At 41.9% G+C, this 17,908-nt stretch overlaps 1 protein-coding gene across 2 annotated transcripts in view; it reads left to right on the top strand.

Annotated features, from left to right (window-relative positions):
* The first annotated feature begins 1,162 nt into the window (after window positions 1-1,162).
* The window catches only part of CDR2 (cerebellar degeneration related protein 2), a 36,049-nt gene continuing 19,303 nt past the window's right edge, over window positions 1,163-17,908 (top strand). Inside the window, exons 1-2 of one of the 2 annotated variants that reach the window (XM_049904370.1) lie at window positions 1,163-1,515; window positions 11,563-11,675. In XM_049904370.1, coding sequence (XP_049760327.1) covers window positions 1,437-1,515; window positions 11,563-11,675 — 192 coding nt within the window. In that variant the 5' untranslated portion in view covers window positions 1,163-1,436. Of the gene's footprint in view, window positions 1,516-11,562; window positions 11,676-13,445; window positions 13,522-17,908 lie in introns of those variants that run through there. The other variant, XM_049904371.1, reaches the window with a different exon arrangement.

Genomic DNA, 17,908 nt, shown 5'->3' with positions numbered 1-17,908 from the left:
ATGGGCTTGGTTTTTTGGGTTTAAGTTCTTCTAGAGATAATCTTTGAATAAAACACTTAAACCTCAATTTTTGTTCCATAAACATAAGATAGTATGTTGACTTCCATTCTGTCAGACGCTGTCTTTCCCTCCTTCTTTCAACTGTGCCTTTTACTTTTACATTAAGGTTGATGAACACTGACTTTCTGGTCTGTCACCCTATATATGTATGGGCTTCTGTTCTTTCTCTACATGATGATGCTAACAGCCGAAAACCCCTGTGCAGCACTTGCTTGTTACAGCATGTCTGTGTGAACAGCGTCCACGCCCTGCCAGCATACTAGTGCTAGGGCTGCATTCTCTCCCCTCCTGGTGCAATGTCATGACCTCAGATGCTTAACTAGTGGTCTACTAACCTTTTATATTCATATGCAAACTGTAATTTTTTTTTTTTTTTTCCTAAGGAGATAGCTCCAACGGCACCTCTTTGCCCAGTAGATTCTCAAGTGGTGCTGGGACGTACTGCTTTACAGGGAGCCAGTAAAATTCCCAGCGGTGTGGGGATGAGTACACAGACGTTAAGGGAAAAAACAGCTAACACTCCGAGGGTATCTTCCTCGGCCTCAAATTCCCGATTGACTCTTAATTTCCCCGCACCAGCGAGGGCAAACCTGGGAGACAAAAGACAAGAACGGGCAGGCCAGGCAGGGACCTGGGGCTCCCGGCCCCCTTCGCGCCTCCCGCCTGCATGAAGACAGCGCCAGACCACCGCCCACTGCTCAGTGCCCAAACTCCTCGCCCTCATGCCCAAGCAGCCTGCCAGCACCCTTCGGCCGCCGCGTCCACTGGCTGACTGGCCGGCCGGACGCACACACAGGAGCAGCCGCCCCAACCCCTCCAGGGACCCAACTACTCCCAGAAGCTCCACTACGCAGAGTGGCGGGCGGGGCATCTCGGCCGCACCCCTTCTCTTTTTCCCGCCTTCTTTGTTTCTTCCGAAGGCGCCATTGGCTGTTTGCCCTTGAGACCGGTCGAGCCGCGGGCAATTGGTGAGACCCGATTGGACTAACTCGCCGCCGCTCGACCGGCTGCCAGCTTGCGATTGGCCGAGGCGCCGCCTGGGGTTTGAATCGCAGCCCCGGTCGGGGAGGGTTCTGCCAAAGTGCCACGTTGGGCTCGGCTGCGGCGCTGCGAGCCGGCTGGGGCGCCAGCCGGGGCCCCCGCTCGCGCCGGGGCGCCGGCCGTTGGGGCCACGGGGCGGTGCAGGCCAGCCGAGAAGCCCATCCGAGGCGTACGCTGCAGGCCGGCGGGTGGCTCTGTTCCGGCGGCGCGGCGGGGCCGGGGCGGCGGCGGGTCCCGCCCGCCGGAGGGCGGCTCTGGCTGAGGGCGGAGGGCCCGGGGCAGCGGCTGAGGCGGGACGGCGGCGGGGACCGCTGCCCCCGGAAGACGCGGCCGAGATGCTGGCGGAGAACCTGGTGGAGGAGTTCGAGCTGAAGGAGGATGAGCCGTGGTACGACCATCGGGACCTGCAGCAAGGTGAGGGCGAGGTCGCCGCGGGTGCGCGGGTGCGCGGGCGGGCGGTGGTCTGGCGGGGGGCGCTCGCCCCGCGGCGCCGAGGGCTGGGAGGCTCGCGGCTTCTCCCGGCTGCGAAGCTGTGACAGAGTTGCCTAGGTGGCGGCAGGGTTCGCGCTCGCCTTGCGTGGAGTCCGGGGGTTCCCGCGCAGCGCGCGGGAGGACGCCTGTGCGAGGGACCCACGGCCGGGCTTTTTGCGCAGTGATAATAGGAATAATCACTAATAGTGCCGCTGAGTGCGCTGTATGCCTCATGCGCAGTTTAAAGCGCTCTCCATGGATTAATTCGTTTAATCCTCCCCGCAGTCCTCGGAGACAGAAAGCGGCACAGAAAAATGTGCCACCCACCTTTTCCAGGCTCCTTACTTCCTGCGGCCCCTGTCTAGGGGTAATAGTCACGCGTCTAGTGACCAGTGCTGAGTGTCAGCTGCTGCAGTTAGTGGTGGGACCACCCTGTGGCAGGAACGGTGGCAAGCCTTCTGCAGACATGCTCTCGTTTAGTTCACACTGTAACTCTACGAGGCAGGAACTTTTGTTACTCCCATTTTCTAGATGAGGAAAACAGAGGCCAAAACAGTTAAGTGCCTTGCCTACAGTAGTGCAGGAGTGTTTTTGAACCCATGCGCTCAGAAGTCGTAGTCATTGCCCAAACCCTATCCCTCTGTCTTACCACCCAGTTTACTTTTTTTTTCTGTTGGGTGTTAATTTTTTTTTAAATGTTTATTTATAGCTCACCAGATACCAAATGAAGTGACTGAAATGTGAAATGGCAGGCACCTTTTTTTTTTTTAACTTCACCTACTTTTTCAATTTGCCGTTCAGCTTTCAGTTAAAAACACATTCCTGTTTGGCCTGCGCTGGATTTCTTGCTGATGCTGCCTCGGGAGAGCAACCTTAGAGCAGCCCTCAATTTGGAGCCAGTGGCCCTTTTTGGCATAATTACTAAGGAGCTGTCAATTGGGAGAATACTTACATGTGTCGGGCACTGGCAAACCCTTAACATACATGCTCACTTAATCCTCCCCAAAACACTATGGAGGTAGAGGTAGAAGTAGACACTGTTATTTGGGGAGCTAGAATTTCATTTCACATTCCAGAGAAAACATTCTTAACGCCTATACTGAGTGGTGCAGTGGTTAAGCACCTTAGGCTGCTAACCAGAAGGTCAAAGGTGGGAATCCACCAGCGGCTCTGCAGGAGAAAGAGGTGGCAGTCAGCTTCTGTAAAGATTAACAGCCTTGGAAACCCAGTGGGGCAGTTCTACCCTGCCCTGTAGGGTTGCTATGAGTCGGAATCAACTCGATAGCAACAAGTCTTTTTTTTTTAATACTGAATAATCCTCAGGAGTTTTTTTCCAGACATCTTCTGTTTCTACAATTCAGTATAAACCCATTTTTTCAGCTCTAAACTACAGTGAAAATTATTTAGTTAATATTAAATGATCATGATGCCTTTTCATGGTAACCATTGAACTTGAGGGGAAAAAAAGAAATGTAGATTTGAAGGACTCATACTTAAAAGAAGAAAATAAAACAAGCATGTCTTCTTTGGGAATGTGATTTCTAAAATCAATATGCTGTGAACAATCACTTAAACCAGAGTAGTTCAACATTACTCTTACACAGTATAACCAAACCTGTTGCCATTGAGTCAACTCCAACTCATAGCGACCCTACAGGACAGAGTGGAACTGCCCCATAGGGCTTCCAAGGCTGTCACCTTTAGGGAAGCAGACTGTCACATCTTTCTCCCCCATAGAGCGGCTGGTGGGTTTGAACCTTTCGGTTAGCAGCCAACTGCTTAACCACTGCACTACCAGGGCTCATTTTATACAGTATAGTCCAAGGTATTTAGCAATGCAGTAGTTGCCATCATGTTCTCTATATCCACAAGACAAATTTGCCTTACATTTTAATAAACCTGTTTTCACATTTCCCCATAAGGATTGATGGCCTAGTTTGATACTTTCTCCAGGATTATTGAGGCAGCCACTGTGCAGTTGCAACATTCCCCTATCATAAATTAACAGTTGGTGGCGTTGTGGTTAAGAGCTACAGCTGCTGAGCAAAAGGTTGGCAGTTTGAATCTACGAGGCGTTCCTTGGAAACCCCATGGGGCAGTTCTACTTTTTCCTTTAGGGTCACTATAAGTTGGAATTGACTTGATTGCAACGGGTTTGGTTTTTTTTTTTCTATAGTCAGAGGTAAATATTTTTCTATCTTGTATTTAGGAAACACAAATCTGTTAGGCAGAGAGGGCAAGGACCTGGTCTGCTCCTTTTTTAAATCCCCAGCACCTAGCACAATACTTGGCACGTAGTAGAAGCTCGATCAGTATTTGGTGAACTGAACTAAAGCACTCACGTAGGATTACTGTTTTCATGGTTCTCTTCTCCCAGCTGCTTAGTCCCCACTGTACTCCCTCCCGCCCCATGGGAGATTGTTTGGAATAACCAGTCGTGATATTTCATATTTCAATCTACCAAGAAGCAAATGAAACATATTGGGGCTATATGTGGAATTCTCTTTAAAATCTCTTTGATCAAAATGAAGTCATCACATCTTCAAGTTCAAGGAAACCCTAAAGGACCCAGAGCAAACTTCCTTAATACCAGTTTGCATTTGGAATCTGTTCTGTGGTTTTCTAAGGGCTTTTACACTCAGTGTCATAGTGTACTTTGACATAACCCTGTGAAGCTTGTGGGGAGTAGAAGATGTGACATTCCAACAATCATAGCTTGTGAACATGGCCTGTAAAAGAATGAAGGCTACAGTGTGAATAAAAGGATATCTTTGTCCCAATTTTGCTAAATTGTATGTTAAAGAACTTATAAAGGATTTGAAAATTTGTTTGGTTCACAAAAAATTATTATCTACTTTGTGCCAGGCACTTATCTAGGCACTGGGGCCACAGCTGTGGACAAGATAGGATAGACAGGGTTCCTGCTCTCATGGAGTCACTGGAGAAGTCTGGAGATGCTGCCTATGGTATGTGCCCACTACAGTGCTTGGCACATAAACCCAAAAAAACCCATTGCCATTGAGTCCGACTCATAGTGACCCTATAGGACACAGTAGAACTGCCCCAGAGAGTTTCCAGGAGCGGTTGGTGAATTCAAACCACCAACCTCTTAGTTAGCAGCCATAGCTTTTAACCTCTGTGCCACCAGGGCTCTGATAGTAGGCCCTGAATGGATATTTGCTGCTGAGTGAAGTTTGTAAGCAGGTCAGTCCTATTAAGCAGATTCATTAAGCAGATCTGCTGGGGTTTTTTGGAACCCTGGTGTCATAGTGGTTAAGAGCCATGGCTGCTAACCAAAAGGTTCGCGGTTCAAATCCACCAGGCACTCCTTGGAAATTCTATGGGGCAGTTCCACCCTGTCCTGTAGGGTTGCAATGAGTCAGAATTGACTCGACGGCAAAGGGCTTGGGCACTGGGGTTTTAGGAGCCCTGGTGACGCAGTGGTTAAAGCGCTCAGCTACCAACCGAAAGGTGGGTGGTTTGGACACACCAGCTGCTCCCGGGAGAAAGATGCAGCAGCCTGCTTCCATAAAGATGACAGCCTTGGAAACGGTAAGGGGCAGTTCTGATCTGTCCTTTAGGGTGTCTGTGAGTCGGAATCAACTCAACGGCAACAGGTTTGGTTTGGTTTTAGTGGGATTTTGTCATGCGCAGATATCTGTTCATTTTCTAACATCCTCATTATCAACTTTTCTGAGAACAGCTTGCTTGGATTTTGGAGGCAGCTGCTTAAAACAACTTTTTAAGATCTTGTTCTCAAAGTCAAAACTAGGAAATAATTTTTTTTCCTTTAACAACTTAATCCACTATTTAAGCTGGTGAGATCTTTGTATCAAAGTTTGCCGGGGCATTCTTTTTTAAATTAAAATTGCTAAAAAATTCCAACCTCAGTAGACTCTGGTCTACTATTCGTACCTTGTGAGAAACATGTAAAGCTGTGTGCAGGCAGAAGGAGGAAAGGCTTTGCTTCTCTAAAACACTCTGATGAAGAGGCTGTCTTTTGTCAGAGGGCGAAATTGGCGTGGTAAGAACACTGACAATAATCTCTGTGAGTAAAATCCTTTCTGGGATGGCAGGAGCTTTCTGTGCAGGTAATGACGATGCTTGCTTTGAAATGTGCCCTTGAGAACAAGGTGGAAAGATTTCAGAGACTGGATTTTCTTTTAGACCAGATGCTATTATAATTGTCGTTCGTTGAGCTTTGGAAGCTTAGAATAAGGATTCGAATTTCCACTGCATGGATCAGCACATGAAATCTTAGCTTAAAGGAATCCTAAGATTTCTGTTTCTTTTTAAGATGAGTACGTCTTCCTTGTGTACAACTTCTTTGCTGAATCATTGTTTGGTGGGTCATTAAAATGGGTAGCCTCATTTTTCTTGATGTTTATATTCAGGTTTTTTTCTTTTCCAATTATAGTAACGTTGGCAACAGGAGTTACACAGGAGCGTCACCAAATGACGCATTAGACTTTGTAATGGGAAAAGCTTTCAGCCATAATGTTATCGAATTAATACTACAGACTACAGCAAACGTGAAAATGCTTTGTCCTATGTTTTGAAGAGATTGAAGTAAAATGAGAAAAATATAATAGTAGTGGGCTTTAAAGGTTTCCAAAATTCTGAAAGGAAGTTCCTTTTAAAAAATCACTTCTGCCACTCGTGCTAATTTTTTGCAGAAGGCATAGGGCTGAGTTGAACATCTGTTTAAAGCTAATAGCTTTACACTGTTAAAATAGAGTATTATCAGTTGCAAAGACTAATTAGTGAAAAGGGACCTTGTTGAAAGTTAAACGTATGAAAGTATTGATATATTGCCGTTCCCAAACCTACAGTACATCTGTGGTGTTCTCAGTGACTGCTTAGGCCAGTTCAATAGGATTTAGAAAAGACAACCTCTTAATGAAAATCGTTACCGTAAAATAGAGATGAACAGGTGTGCGAGGCTTCAAAACTATACTGTTTCCTCTTCTTTGTTGCCTTAATGAAAAATATAAATAAAGGACATTTAATATTCTCCCATTCCCTGTACTAATTTTTTAGAAAACCTCCTTGGGCTTACTGCCAGCTTTTGGCTCCTTTTGGCTATGGAAGCCAGATGCTACACAACAGGAAAAGAACTTTTTTTAAAGCCCTAAAAAAGACTCCGGTCTTTAAACTAACACATGAAGTAATATCCCATTATACAGTGTGACTTCACAGGCACTTTCTTGTAGTTGAAACTTATCTTGCTAAAATTCTATCCTAAACATCTTATAAAATATTTAAGAGACTCTGAGGCTTCAAGTTACTGAACCAGGTTGGGGCTTTGTTTAACTGGAAATAAGGACTGAGATAACAACAAGTCTCAAATTCTTCTCTGTTTGGTATTTGCTGGAAGAGTGCTATACTTGGCATTTCTCTCTGCAGGAGCAGGAAAGATGCTTCTGGCTGCATGTTAAGCAGGACGGGTAGTTTCATAGCTGGATAGAAGTGGTTGACGGTCTCAGGTTAGTCTTAATTCTGGAAGAGGTTTCGGATCAGGTTTTGAATGCTGCTTAAGAATATCTCCGCTGAGTTTCTAGTCCTTCCCAGTGAGAAATTAACCTGTTACAAGCCAGAGGAGAGATTTAAGTAATGTCTAGGTAATGTTTATGCCTTTAATACAGTGTGGTGGCTTCTCTGTGGCTTCTCTGTGTACACACCTTGTGAGTACAAAACAATTATTTCTGAAACATCTTCAGCCACACGTATTTCCTTTTTCACTTGTGAAAACAAGATATTAACTTGCCTGGGGTTGTGTGTACTTTCAATGCCAGAGCTGGCGATAAAAATCCAGACACCTCAGCTCTAGTTTCTCATCACCATTCACGAAACCAAGTGGAACAGATTAAGTACTTCAGCTAGGGAACTTTGTACTCTTGACCTTAAACAAAGAAGTGTGGACACCCCTTTTGATAGATGTAAAACTATGTAGATATGGATAATTACATAGAAAATCATGATGACCCTGAGAGTTAGACCCTGATGATTGGGTAGTTTCTGTCTTAGTGGGACTCACCATGTAGACTTGCTCAGGTCATTTAACATCTTTGGGCTTCAGATTGTCTCATCTGGAAAACTGGGCTAAAGACCTTGTGAAGATATAAAGATTAAACCCGCATCTGTCAAGTCAGTTCTGACTCATAGTGACCCTACAGAACAGAGTAGAACTGCTCTGTAGGGTTTCCAAGGCTGTAATCTTTATGGAAGCAGATTGCCACATCTTTCTCTTGTGGAGCAACTGGTGGGTTCTAACCACCCACCTTTTGGTTAGCAGCCAAGTAACCACTGTGCCACCAGGGCTCATTGACAAAAAGATTGTGATCTCTTAAATGCTTTGAGCTAATTATAAAGGTTCTATGTCATGAGGGGAAACCCTGGTGGCGTAGTGGTTAAGTACCACAGCTGCTAACCAAAGGGTTGGCAGTTCAAATCCGCCAGGCGCTCCTTGGAGACTATGGGGCAGTTCTACTCTGTCCTATAGGGTCGCTATGAGTCAGAATCGACTTGACGGCACTGGGTTTTCGTTTTGGTGTGTCATGAGAATGCAAGATGTTATTTCAGATTTGTCCGAAATCTTAATGTATGACAGTAACAGACGTTGTTAGTGTTTAAATCAGGACAGAATGTATTTTAACACTTACGTTACCAACAGTATGGAGTTTTAATCTAAATGGGTGTAAATGTTTTAAATTGAGCTGGAGTGGTGTGTGATTGGGTTTTTGGGTTGTTTGTTTCTTTGTTTTGTATTTTTCCTAATGAGGAAAAACTAAGCAGGCAGAATACTAATTACACACTTGAATGGGCATTACCAGGTAACAGATGTTGGTGCTTTTCTGTTACTCTTATTCTAAGTTTTAATATTAGCAAGAACAGATAGACATTAAACCTTGTTTGTCAACCTCTAAAAATTAAGTTTTAAAATCATATGTAGTAAATAAATTTGTTCCCTGTTTTCATAATAAATATTCTTATGACATTAACTGAGGTGGCTTTCCACCATACCTAGAATAAAATCAAGCTTTCTTTACCATGACCTGGAAAATCCTGTGTGATCTGATGCCTGCTGACTTCTCTAACTTCATCTCATGCTGTTCTCCCCCTCATGCTTCTGTTCCACTGGCTTCTTGTCAGGTCATAGAACACGCCAAGTTCCTTCCTGTCACAGAGCCTTTGCCTAGCTCTTTGCACGGCGTTAGCTGAAAGTCTCCTCAGCCGGACCTTCCTTGACCTCCCTTTCTAATGTGGGCTCCCTGTTCATTATCATCAAATCCAGTTTTGTTTTTGTTTTCAGTTTTGTGTTTGTTTTGCTTTTCTCCCTCATTTTCCCACATCCAATTAGCCAACAAATCGTTTTAGCTCTGCGTTTTAAAACAGAACCCTACTCCTTTTCTCCATCTCCATCTCTTCTTCCTTGGTCCAAGCCACCATCATCTCTCACCCAGATTATTGCAATCACCCTGCTTCCATTCTACCCGTGCCCGTTTCCATCCGTTTACACAGCAGTCAGAGGGATCGTGTCAGAAGCGTATACTGGATTCCATCTCACTGGGATTAAAAGCTAAAATCTTGACTCCCTGGTAGCTTCTCTGACTTGTCTGCTGCTTCCTTTCCCCTCCCCCTTGCCCCAGCCACACTGGCCTCCTTACTTCCTGTCATGCTTCCTCCGCACTTGCACTTGTCTTGCCTCTGCCTGGAATGCTGTTCTCTAGACCCATCTACTTTGGGTCACTAATTAGGTTTTTTTACCCTTGTCACATATTCTTAAATTTCAACTTCCCATATCCACACTCTCCCCGTTCCCCTTCCTTGCTTTATTTCTTCTCTTTAGCACTTATTACTGAGATATTACATATTTTATTTATCATGCTATTTCTTCTACTAGAATGTAAGCTCCATAAGGGCAGGGAGTTTTTTATCCCTGTTGTTCATTACATCCCCAGTGCCTAGAACTGTGTCTGGTATTGTCAAATATATGCACGTATGTAGGAATGAATAGTGCTTATCACAATTTGTAAGTTTATTTACTTATTTGCTGTCTGGCTTCTCCATTAATCGAGAAGTGTCAGGAGAGGAGGGACCTCATCCATTTTATTCATCACTGTATAGCTAGAGCTTGTCACAGTCCTAGGACCAAATCATTTATTTGTGAATCAGTAAATATTAATAATACTTGCCTTTGTATTGCAGGTTAGTTTGTAAAGTACTTCCTTGTGTATTATCTCATATGATTTTTGTATGACTTCATATGATTTTCACAATCACACTGATAGTCATCTCTCTAGACAAGAATCCTAAAGGTAGGGACCTTTAAAATCACCATTTTGAAAGTGTTATCCTGGTAAATGGCTATCAGAACTGGACCTCAGACCTTCTTACTCAATGCGTCTCCCACTATATCAGAGCACCTCTCCATGAAATTCCCTCTGCAGATTACTATTTCAGTTACCTATGTTAGAATTCCATCCGTCAGTTTGTCATACAGTGGTGGCTTGCATATTGCTGTGATGCTGGAAGCTCTGCCACCAGTATTTCACATACCAGCAGGGTCCCCCATGGTGAACATATTTCAGTGGAACTTACAGACTAAGAGAGCCTAGGAAGAAAGGCCTGGTGATCTGCTTCTGAAAACTAGCCGGTGAAACCATGTGTATCATAACAGAATATTGTATGATGCAGTGCTGGAAGATGAGTGCCCTGTAGGTTGGAAAAAAAGAAGACACTTAGAATACACAGTGGTTGCAACAATGGATTGGAGAATACCAACAACCATGAAGATGCCACAGGACTGGACAAGGTTTCATTCTGTTGTTCATGGGGTTGCCATGAGACAGAGCTGAGTGGACAGCAACCAACAACAGTGTTAGAACTAGTGTACTTTTTTGTATTGTTAATTCTCATTTCTGGGATTGTGTATAATATAAGCAAATCCTGTCTTTTGTACATATATGCCTCAGAATAGAAAAAAGATGAGGTTTAAAATAGAAATATGGTTTTGTGTTAAAGGGAAGTGTGAGCTACTGACATGTAATTACCTCAAAGACTGTATTGCTACTTTGCTTATCTGGTTTGCTCATCTTAGAGAAGGACTTGAACAGAAGTAGAAGGCATGAGAGGGACATGGCAGTGTTCTTATTATTAATGTATTTTTCCTTTTCTCAACTTAACAGTTTTTAGTTTCCTTACGAGGCAGAACCTGTAATAACAAACTTTGCTTTGGCAATTTGCATTCGCAGCAGCTGGATTCACGGGAACTTTACCAGTAAAATCAGTTGCTTTTGAGTCTATTAAAAGGTCACTTGGGCTTTGGCTCAAGGGTCCATCCAAAAAAGGAGGAATTATTTTGGGATAGGAAGGGGCTACTTACTGTCTCAATTCATTTGGCTTATTTAGACATCTAAAAAAATGTACTGTCAGGATGTGAGTAAGTCCATTTTATTAGGACATAATTGTGATCTTAGAGAGTACCTGGGTGGTGCACACAGGTGGTTGGCTGCTAACTGAAAGGTTGGTGGTTCGAGTCTACCCGGCGGTGCCTTGGAGGAAAGACCAGGTGATCTACTTCCAAAAAATCAGCCACTAAAAACCCTATGGAGCACATTTCTCCTCTTAACACACATGGGGTCATCATGAGTCGGAGTCAGTCTCACAGCAGCTGGTTTATGATCTTAGAAGTCACAATGCTGAATGATAGTTCCTGAACTAATGAATACATCTCCATAAAATAGATTACTGTTCCTCACATCTTACAAATAAGGGTATATGAGAGAATTGTTTACCTGGTAGAAGCCTCCAGTTCAACTGAATTTTAAGTAGGACTCAGGTTTCCTTCCGTGCCATCCCACCTCCCATTGTAATCTAATTTAAACCTTACTTGTTGGATCTTGGTTTGGTCTTATTTGAAGGCATGGATTATATAATGTGTTGAAAAGAGATTGTTTGTACTATTCTAATATTCAGTTGTTGTGCTAGATCTCCAGCTTGCTGCTGAGCTTGGGAAGACATTACTGGATCGGAACACAGAGTTGGAGGATTCTCTTCAGCAGATGTACACAACCAATCAGGAGCAGTTACAAGAAATTGAGGTAATTTACTCAGCCGAGGAGTTACACTTTGAGGTGTGGCACGTTGCCTTTGCTGTACCAATCATATGCTGCTAAAACAAGCACTTACAATTAAAAGGAACCCTGGTGGTGCAGTGGGTAAGCATTCGACTGCTAACCAAAAGGTCAGCAGTTCAAATCCACCAGCCGCTCCTTGGAAGCCCAATGGGGCAATTCTACTGTATCATATAGGGTCACTATGAGTTGGAATTGACTCGACGGCAGTGGTCGAGTTTGGTTGGGTTGCAGTTGAAAGCAATATTTAATTGCTAATCCAGACTTTTTTGGAAAATAAGACCCACCAGGAAGGATAGGGATATTGGCTTCTACTTTCTGTAGGCTCTCTTAACATCTAAGATGGAGCTCTCATGGCGCAGTGGTTAAGAGCTGCGGCTGCTAACCAAGAGGTCAGCAGTTCGAATCCACCAGGAGTGCTCCTTAGTTGGAAACCATATGGGGCAGTTCTGCTCTGTCCTGTAGTGTCCTTATGAGCCGGAATAGACTTGATGGTAGTGGGTTTTTTTCTTTTTTTTTTTAATATCTAAGAGGTTTCTCTCTTCACCCTTGGTCAAGTGTACTAAAAGTAACGTTCCAGTACTCGCAAGTATGTAAAGCAAATGAAGCTGTGAGTATTATACTGTTTTTCAGTCTTTTCTTTTTAGAAGTATTATGTAATATTTAAGAGATAAAAATGTATGAAAGAATAATACCATGAACACCCTTGTACCCACCACTTAGCTAAAGAAACAAAAACTACCCACACTTTTGAAGCTTCCTGTATACCCCTCCCTGATTGCATCTCCCTCCCTCTCCCTACCAAAGACCAGCTTTATCTATATTTGGATTTAGACAAAAATTAAAAAAAAAAAAATCATAGTTCTTGATTTCATAAGGTATTTAAATTCTTCCTGCCATTCAAAGGATTATTCCTAAAGTCAATGCGTCTTTCTTCCTGCCGTGGTCTTGATATACTTGTGTTTTGATGGATGTTTTTTCATTAAAATAATACTTTCGGCCCAGTTTAACAAACTAGAATGAAAAATGTTAGATTAAGGCTTTAGAATGGAAGGTGCTGTCTCACGATTCCATTCCAATAGCCCAGTTATGTGAAGGCCAGTTGACTGTAAAGATGATAATTGTGGATGAATAAGACAATTGTCCCATCAGAACACCTCTCTCCACACTAAAGGTTCCCTGCCCCCCGGAAAAAAAAAAAAATTCACACTTAAATTACAATTCCTACAGCTCAAACTGGTACAATAAAGCCAGGACTCATGCCTATGAAAAAGGTAAAGCCATGGAGCTGTTTCTCGTGATCAGTACTTACTGAGCTCTGACTATGTACTGAACCAGGTGCTAGCAGTTCAAAGAAGTAGAAGTTCGTGCCTTCAAAGCAATCCCATTTCAATTTTTGAACATAAATAAGCCTGTCATGAAAACCAAGGCAAATATATGACCTCAATGCCTGTTAATTTTATGTAGTAGCCATAATTAATGTGTAGACAATCGACCCTTTCCCTCATTAGAAGCTATGAGTTCAGCCAACGATGTGACCAAAATATACTTTGATAATTTTATGAAGGTATACCGTTTCAGCATATTCTGCGTCTAAAGGTATAGAACATGCTGTACCCTAAATTGAATTTAATGAATTTTAGAGTTGGCCGAAAACCTAAAAATGCAGAAAAGCCAGGCAGTTTTAACTATAAATGTAAAAGATGTAGTTAAGGAACTCTCTCCTGCTTGTTTCAGACTTTGTCTTTCAGCTCACTGAGATTTCACAGAGCAGTCCTAGGATATGAATGCGAAGACTGTCATATACTATGAGGTACATTTATTTATATTTGGAAAGAAACATAGTCTTAATACATTGTATTGGTATTTCCTATGAAAACATTTCCTATGAAAACATCTATAAGTCAGTATAACTGAACATTATCAAAAGCAAATTTTTTTTTAGCGTATCTTCCAAGTATAGATGAAAAAAGTCTAAATATTTGTATATTTGGGAAGAATGATGCCTGTCGGTTAGTTTAGGAGATTACAAACACAATTTCTTTATGATTTAAGTTGCTTGTCTTTCTATTTTTTGTTTCTTCATCTGTAGTATGGAGGACGATTAGACAGTTAAGATGGATTGTTGACATTCTGGAAGAAGCTAGAGATTTCTGAGATTCTCCAAATATCGCTCCATCACCTAATGTCATCCATAAGATGTTGCAAAGCATAATAGAAATTAAGTATCCAGTTCAGACCTTAAGGACTAAATAAATGTAAAATTAAATACCTGTTTGAAGCTATTCAAATAAATTTAGCCTGGAGTACTTCTGGAAACATTTTCATGAATCTCTTATTTCTGTAAAAGAGCGTGTAGTCCACTGATTCATAGATCCAAACGTTGCAAATTCAACATTTTACTCCTTATTAAAAACTTTTTTAGCTAAGAACAATCACTGTCTTAGATTTCTTTCCTGCCTTTACAATTGACTTTCTTCTTTCTTTTTAGGACCACTTTCATAAAGAACTGAAAGAGTTTTTTGTTTATTTGTTTTTTGCTTTTGATCTTTTTTTAAATCACTTCAGGAGAGTAAATAAGAATAGGATGAAATGGAGAGATGAGAGAAAGGTGATGGGTGGGCTAAGCCTACTTACAGCTAGGAGACTTCTGCCAACTGGCCCCACTGCCTGCTCACTCACAACATAGACTTCTGACGTCTCTCTTCAGTAGCCTAAAACAAAGAATGCCTGATATTCTTATAAAAGTAATGAGGCAGCCAAAGAGCCTCATATCCTACCAGAAGACAATCCTTGCACTGTATGTGTTTATCATTATAACCTTCAGGAGCCCCCCCATCCCAAACTTTATAAGGACCTGTTCTTTAATTCAAATCTTATATCCGTTTTTTTCTCTTTTAAAAGTAAAATTTTTATTGAAATGCAATATGCATACAGAAAAAAGCAAAAATCTTAAGTGTACAGTTTAGTGAATTTTTATGAAGAAAACATACCCGTGTAACCAACACTCAGATAAGAAATGACAGCATTATCAGCCCTTCCAGCCACCACCCTCCACTAATAAGGATTCTAACACCGTAGATTACTTTAGCCTGTTTTTGTACTTTACATAAATGGAATCACTTTTAAATTAACTTTTTAATATAAAAAATGTTAAACCGACAACCTACAGACTGGGAAAAAATATCCAGGAACAACATATCCTATAAGAGTATAATCTCTAAAATATATAGAAAACTTCAACAACTCAACAACAAGAACACAAACAGCACAATTACAAAATGAGCAAAGGACATGAACAAACACTTGACCAAAGAGGACATCCAAGCAGCCACCAAACAGGTGAAAAGATATTCGTGATCATTATCCCTTAGAGAGACGCAAATCAAAACTATAATGAGATATCATCTCACCCCTGCTAAAATGGCAGTTAAAAAAAAAAATAAAAATAAATGCTGGAGAGGACATGAGGAGATTGGAAGCCTTATCTACAGTTGGTAGGATTGTAAAATGGTACCTCCTCTATGGAAAACAGTATAGGCACTTCCTCAAAAAACTAGACATAGATCTACCTAATGATCTAGCAATCCCGCTTCGAGGTATAAACCCTAGAGATCTAGTAGTAGAGACACAAACAGACATATGTACACCTATGTTCATTGCAGCACTATTCATAATAGCAAAAAGATGGAAACAAGTGCCCATCAGCAGATGAACAGATAAACCAAATGTCGTACATACATACAATGGAATACTACACAGCCATAAAAAATAATGAGTACTCAAAACATAATGTGGATGAATCTGGGGGACATTATTGCTAAATGAAGTAAGTCAATCACAAAAGGACAAATATTTTCTCACTTTTATAAAAAGACAAGAATAGATGCATGTAGAGAAACCAACATTCATTGGAGGTTATCGGGGATGGAAGTGGAGGGGAGAGGGGAAATCATTCACTAGATAGTAAACACTTGTTATTTTTGGTAATGAGAAAAAAAAAAAATGAGAAACACAACACCAAATATGGCTGAAGCGTGCACAGCCTGACCAAGGCAAGAGATGTCACTAAAACCTACACAAGAAGTAAAGACCTTTTGGTAATTGTTATGGCATATATAATTTTGCAACAACAACCAAAAAACATATGTGTGGGTATATATGTATTTACGTATGCAGATATGTGTATAGGTATGTCTGTGTAAGTATATATGGATGTGTATATAGGTATATGCATATGCATGTATGTATGTGTATGCATGTATATTCATATAATAAAGCACGTAGGGGGCACAGTTATGGATACTTCTTAGACATTACCAAACACTTGGTGGGATTGGTTTTCTGGATTTGAAGGTTTAGGACCATAATCTCATGGGCCATCTTGGTCAGTTGGCATAATGCAGTTCATAAAGTTTATGTTCTACATCCCAGTTGGGTAAGTAGTGTCTGGGGTCTTAAAAGCGTGCAAGTGGCCATCTAAGATACAACTATGGATCTCAACTTGTCCAGAGCAAAAGAGATAGAAGGAAACTCAAGACTCAGAAGAAACTAGTCTATGGGACTATCTACATGAACAACAGCCTCATCTACCCGGAGACCAGAAGAACTAGATGATGCCCAGCTACCACTACTGACCATTCTGATCAGGGCCACAGTAAATGGATCCTGATAGAATGGGAGAAGAATGTGGAACAGAACCTCAACTTCTTAAAAAATTCGGAATTACCGGACTGGTTGAAATTGGAGGACTCATTGCCCTGAGATATTCCTTAAACCTTGAACAGAAACTGTCCCCTGAGGTCACTTTGTAGCTCAATACCAGATTGGCAAAATAAAGAATATCATCTGTGTGTACTTTGCTCCCTTAAAAAAATCATTTATGTGAGACCAGTCAACAATTACTTAAAAAAAAAAAAATGAGAAGGTAAGGGGTCAGGGAAACTAGATTACTGGCGATGGCACAACCAGAACGGAAACAATGAGAATGTTCACGGATTGTAAAGCATGTAGCCACAGTCACTGAACAATTTGTGTAAAAAGTATTGAGTGAAGGACCTAATCTGCTATGTAGACTTTCACTGAAAACACAATAAAAATATATTTTTAAAAAAGTTTTAAACTAACTTTAAAAGGTTTCTTAGGGATCTTACTGATTAGAAAAAGTAATACATGATCATTTTTTTAATTTGGAAAAATATATTGTAACCAAAAAGTCGGCTGTTATCCCACCACCACCCAGAGATACTTAAAATGAGACAGTCCAGAAAAATGGTCCTGGAACAAATTATTCAGAGTAAATGAAGAACAGGCAGTGCAAAAATTGTGAAAATACTGGCAAAAAACTCCCTAAAACTCTGACTCATGGAAATAACATCCACTCCTCAGTTATCAACATGGTTAGGTTCCAAAGACCAGGTTGTTATGCAAAAATCAGCATTATGCAAAATGAAGGATTTTTTTTTCCTGTTTTCAGATCATTTGTGATTTTTTTTTTTTTTTTTTTAGAAAATTTGATCATAGAAATAATAACAGCTAAGATATATCACCGTGACAAGTCCAGTTACGGATTATTCTTCTGTGGAAAAGGAGGCTTGGAGGAGACAAAGCTGGATAAAGCTGGGCTGTGTGACTGGGGGCCCACAGCTTAACCACTTCACCTTCCTCCTGTGCTGGGTCAGAGCTTCCGTCTCGGAGCCAACTCCAGGTTTCCACTCCTACCCCCGCAAGCTGTGCATTTGCTGTCCTGGAGCCTGCTCATCCCTTTAGGCCTGGCGAGTCACTGAGGCTCAGGGCTTCCTGTGAGGGTGCTGGGAGCCTGGCTGTACACCTGGTCCCACTGAGGTGGAAGCTTCAGGCCCACTTCAGCTCACTTTAGGATATTGTTAAACTTGACACATTTCTTCCAAACACTCTCTTCAATGCCTCTTTCTTTCCTCCCTTCCCACCTCACAGCAATTTAGAGCTTCAGGACCTCAGGCCGCACAGGACCTGGGATCCCAGAACACACACCTGCTGGCTTGGTGCTGCCTGTGTGTCCACTGGCTCTCCAGCTATTGCAGCCATGCCTCTGCCACGTAAATTCACAAAATGGCTGACTAGTAGATTTTTTAATATTGTTATAAATGCAAAAAGTTGGATGAGATAGTGGATAAGTGAGAAGTAGGTGTAGACAACAAGCAAGCTGTAAAAAAGATATT

Source organism: Elephas maximus, chromosome 12 (genome assembly GCF_024166365.1).
Source record: "Elephas maximus indicus isolate mEleMax1 chromosome 12, mEleMax1 primary haplotype, whole genome shotgun sequence".
Taxonomy (NCBI): Eukaryota; Metazoa; Chordata; class Mammalia; order Proboscidea; family Elephantidae; genus Elephas; species Elephas maximus.
The sequence above is the reverse complement of the archived record's forward strand: the minus strand, read 5'-3'. Positions and strand labels throughout refer to the sequence as shown.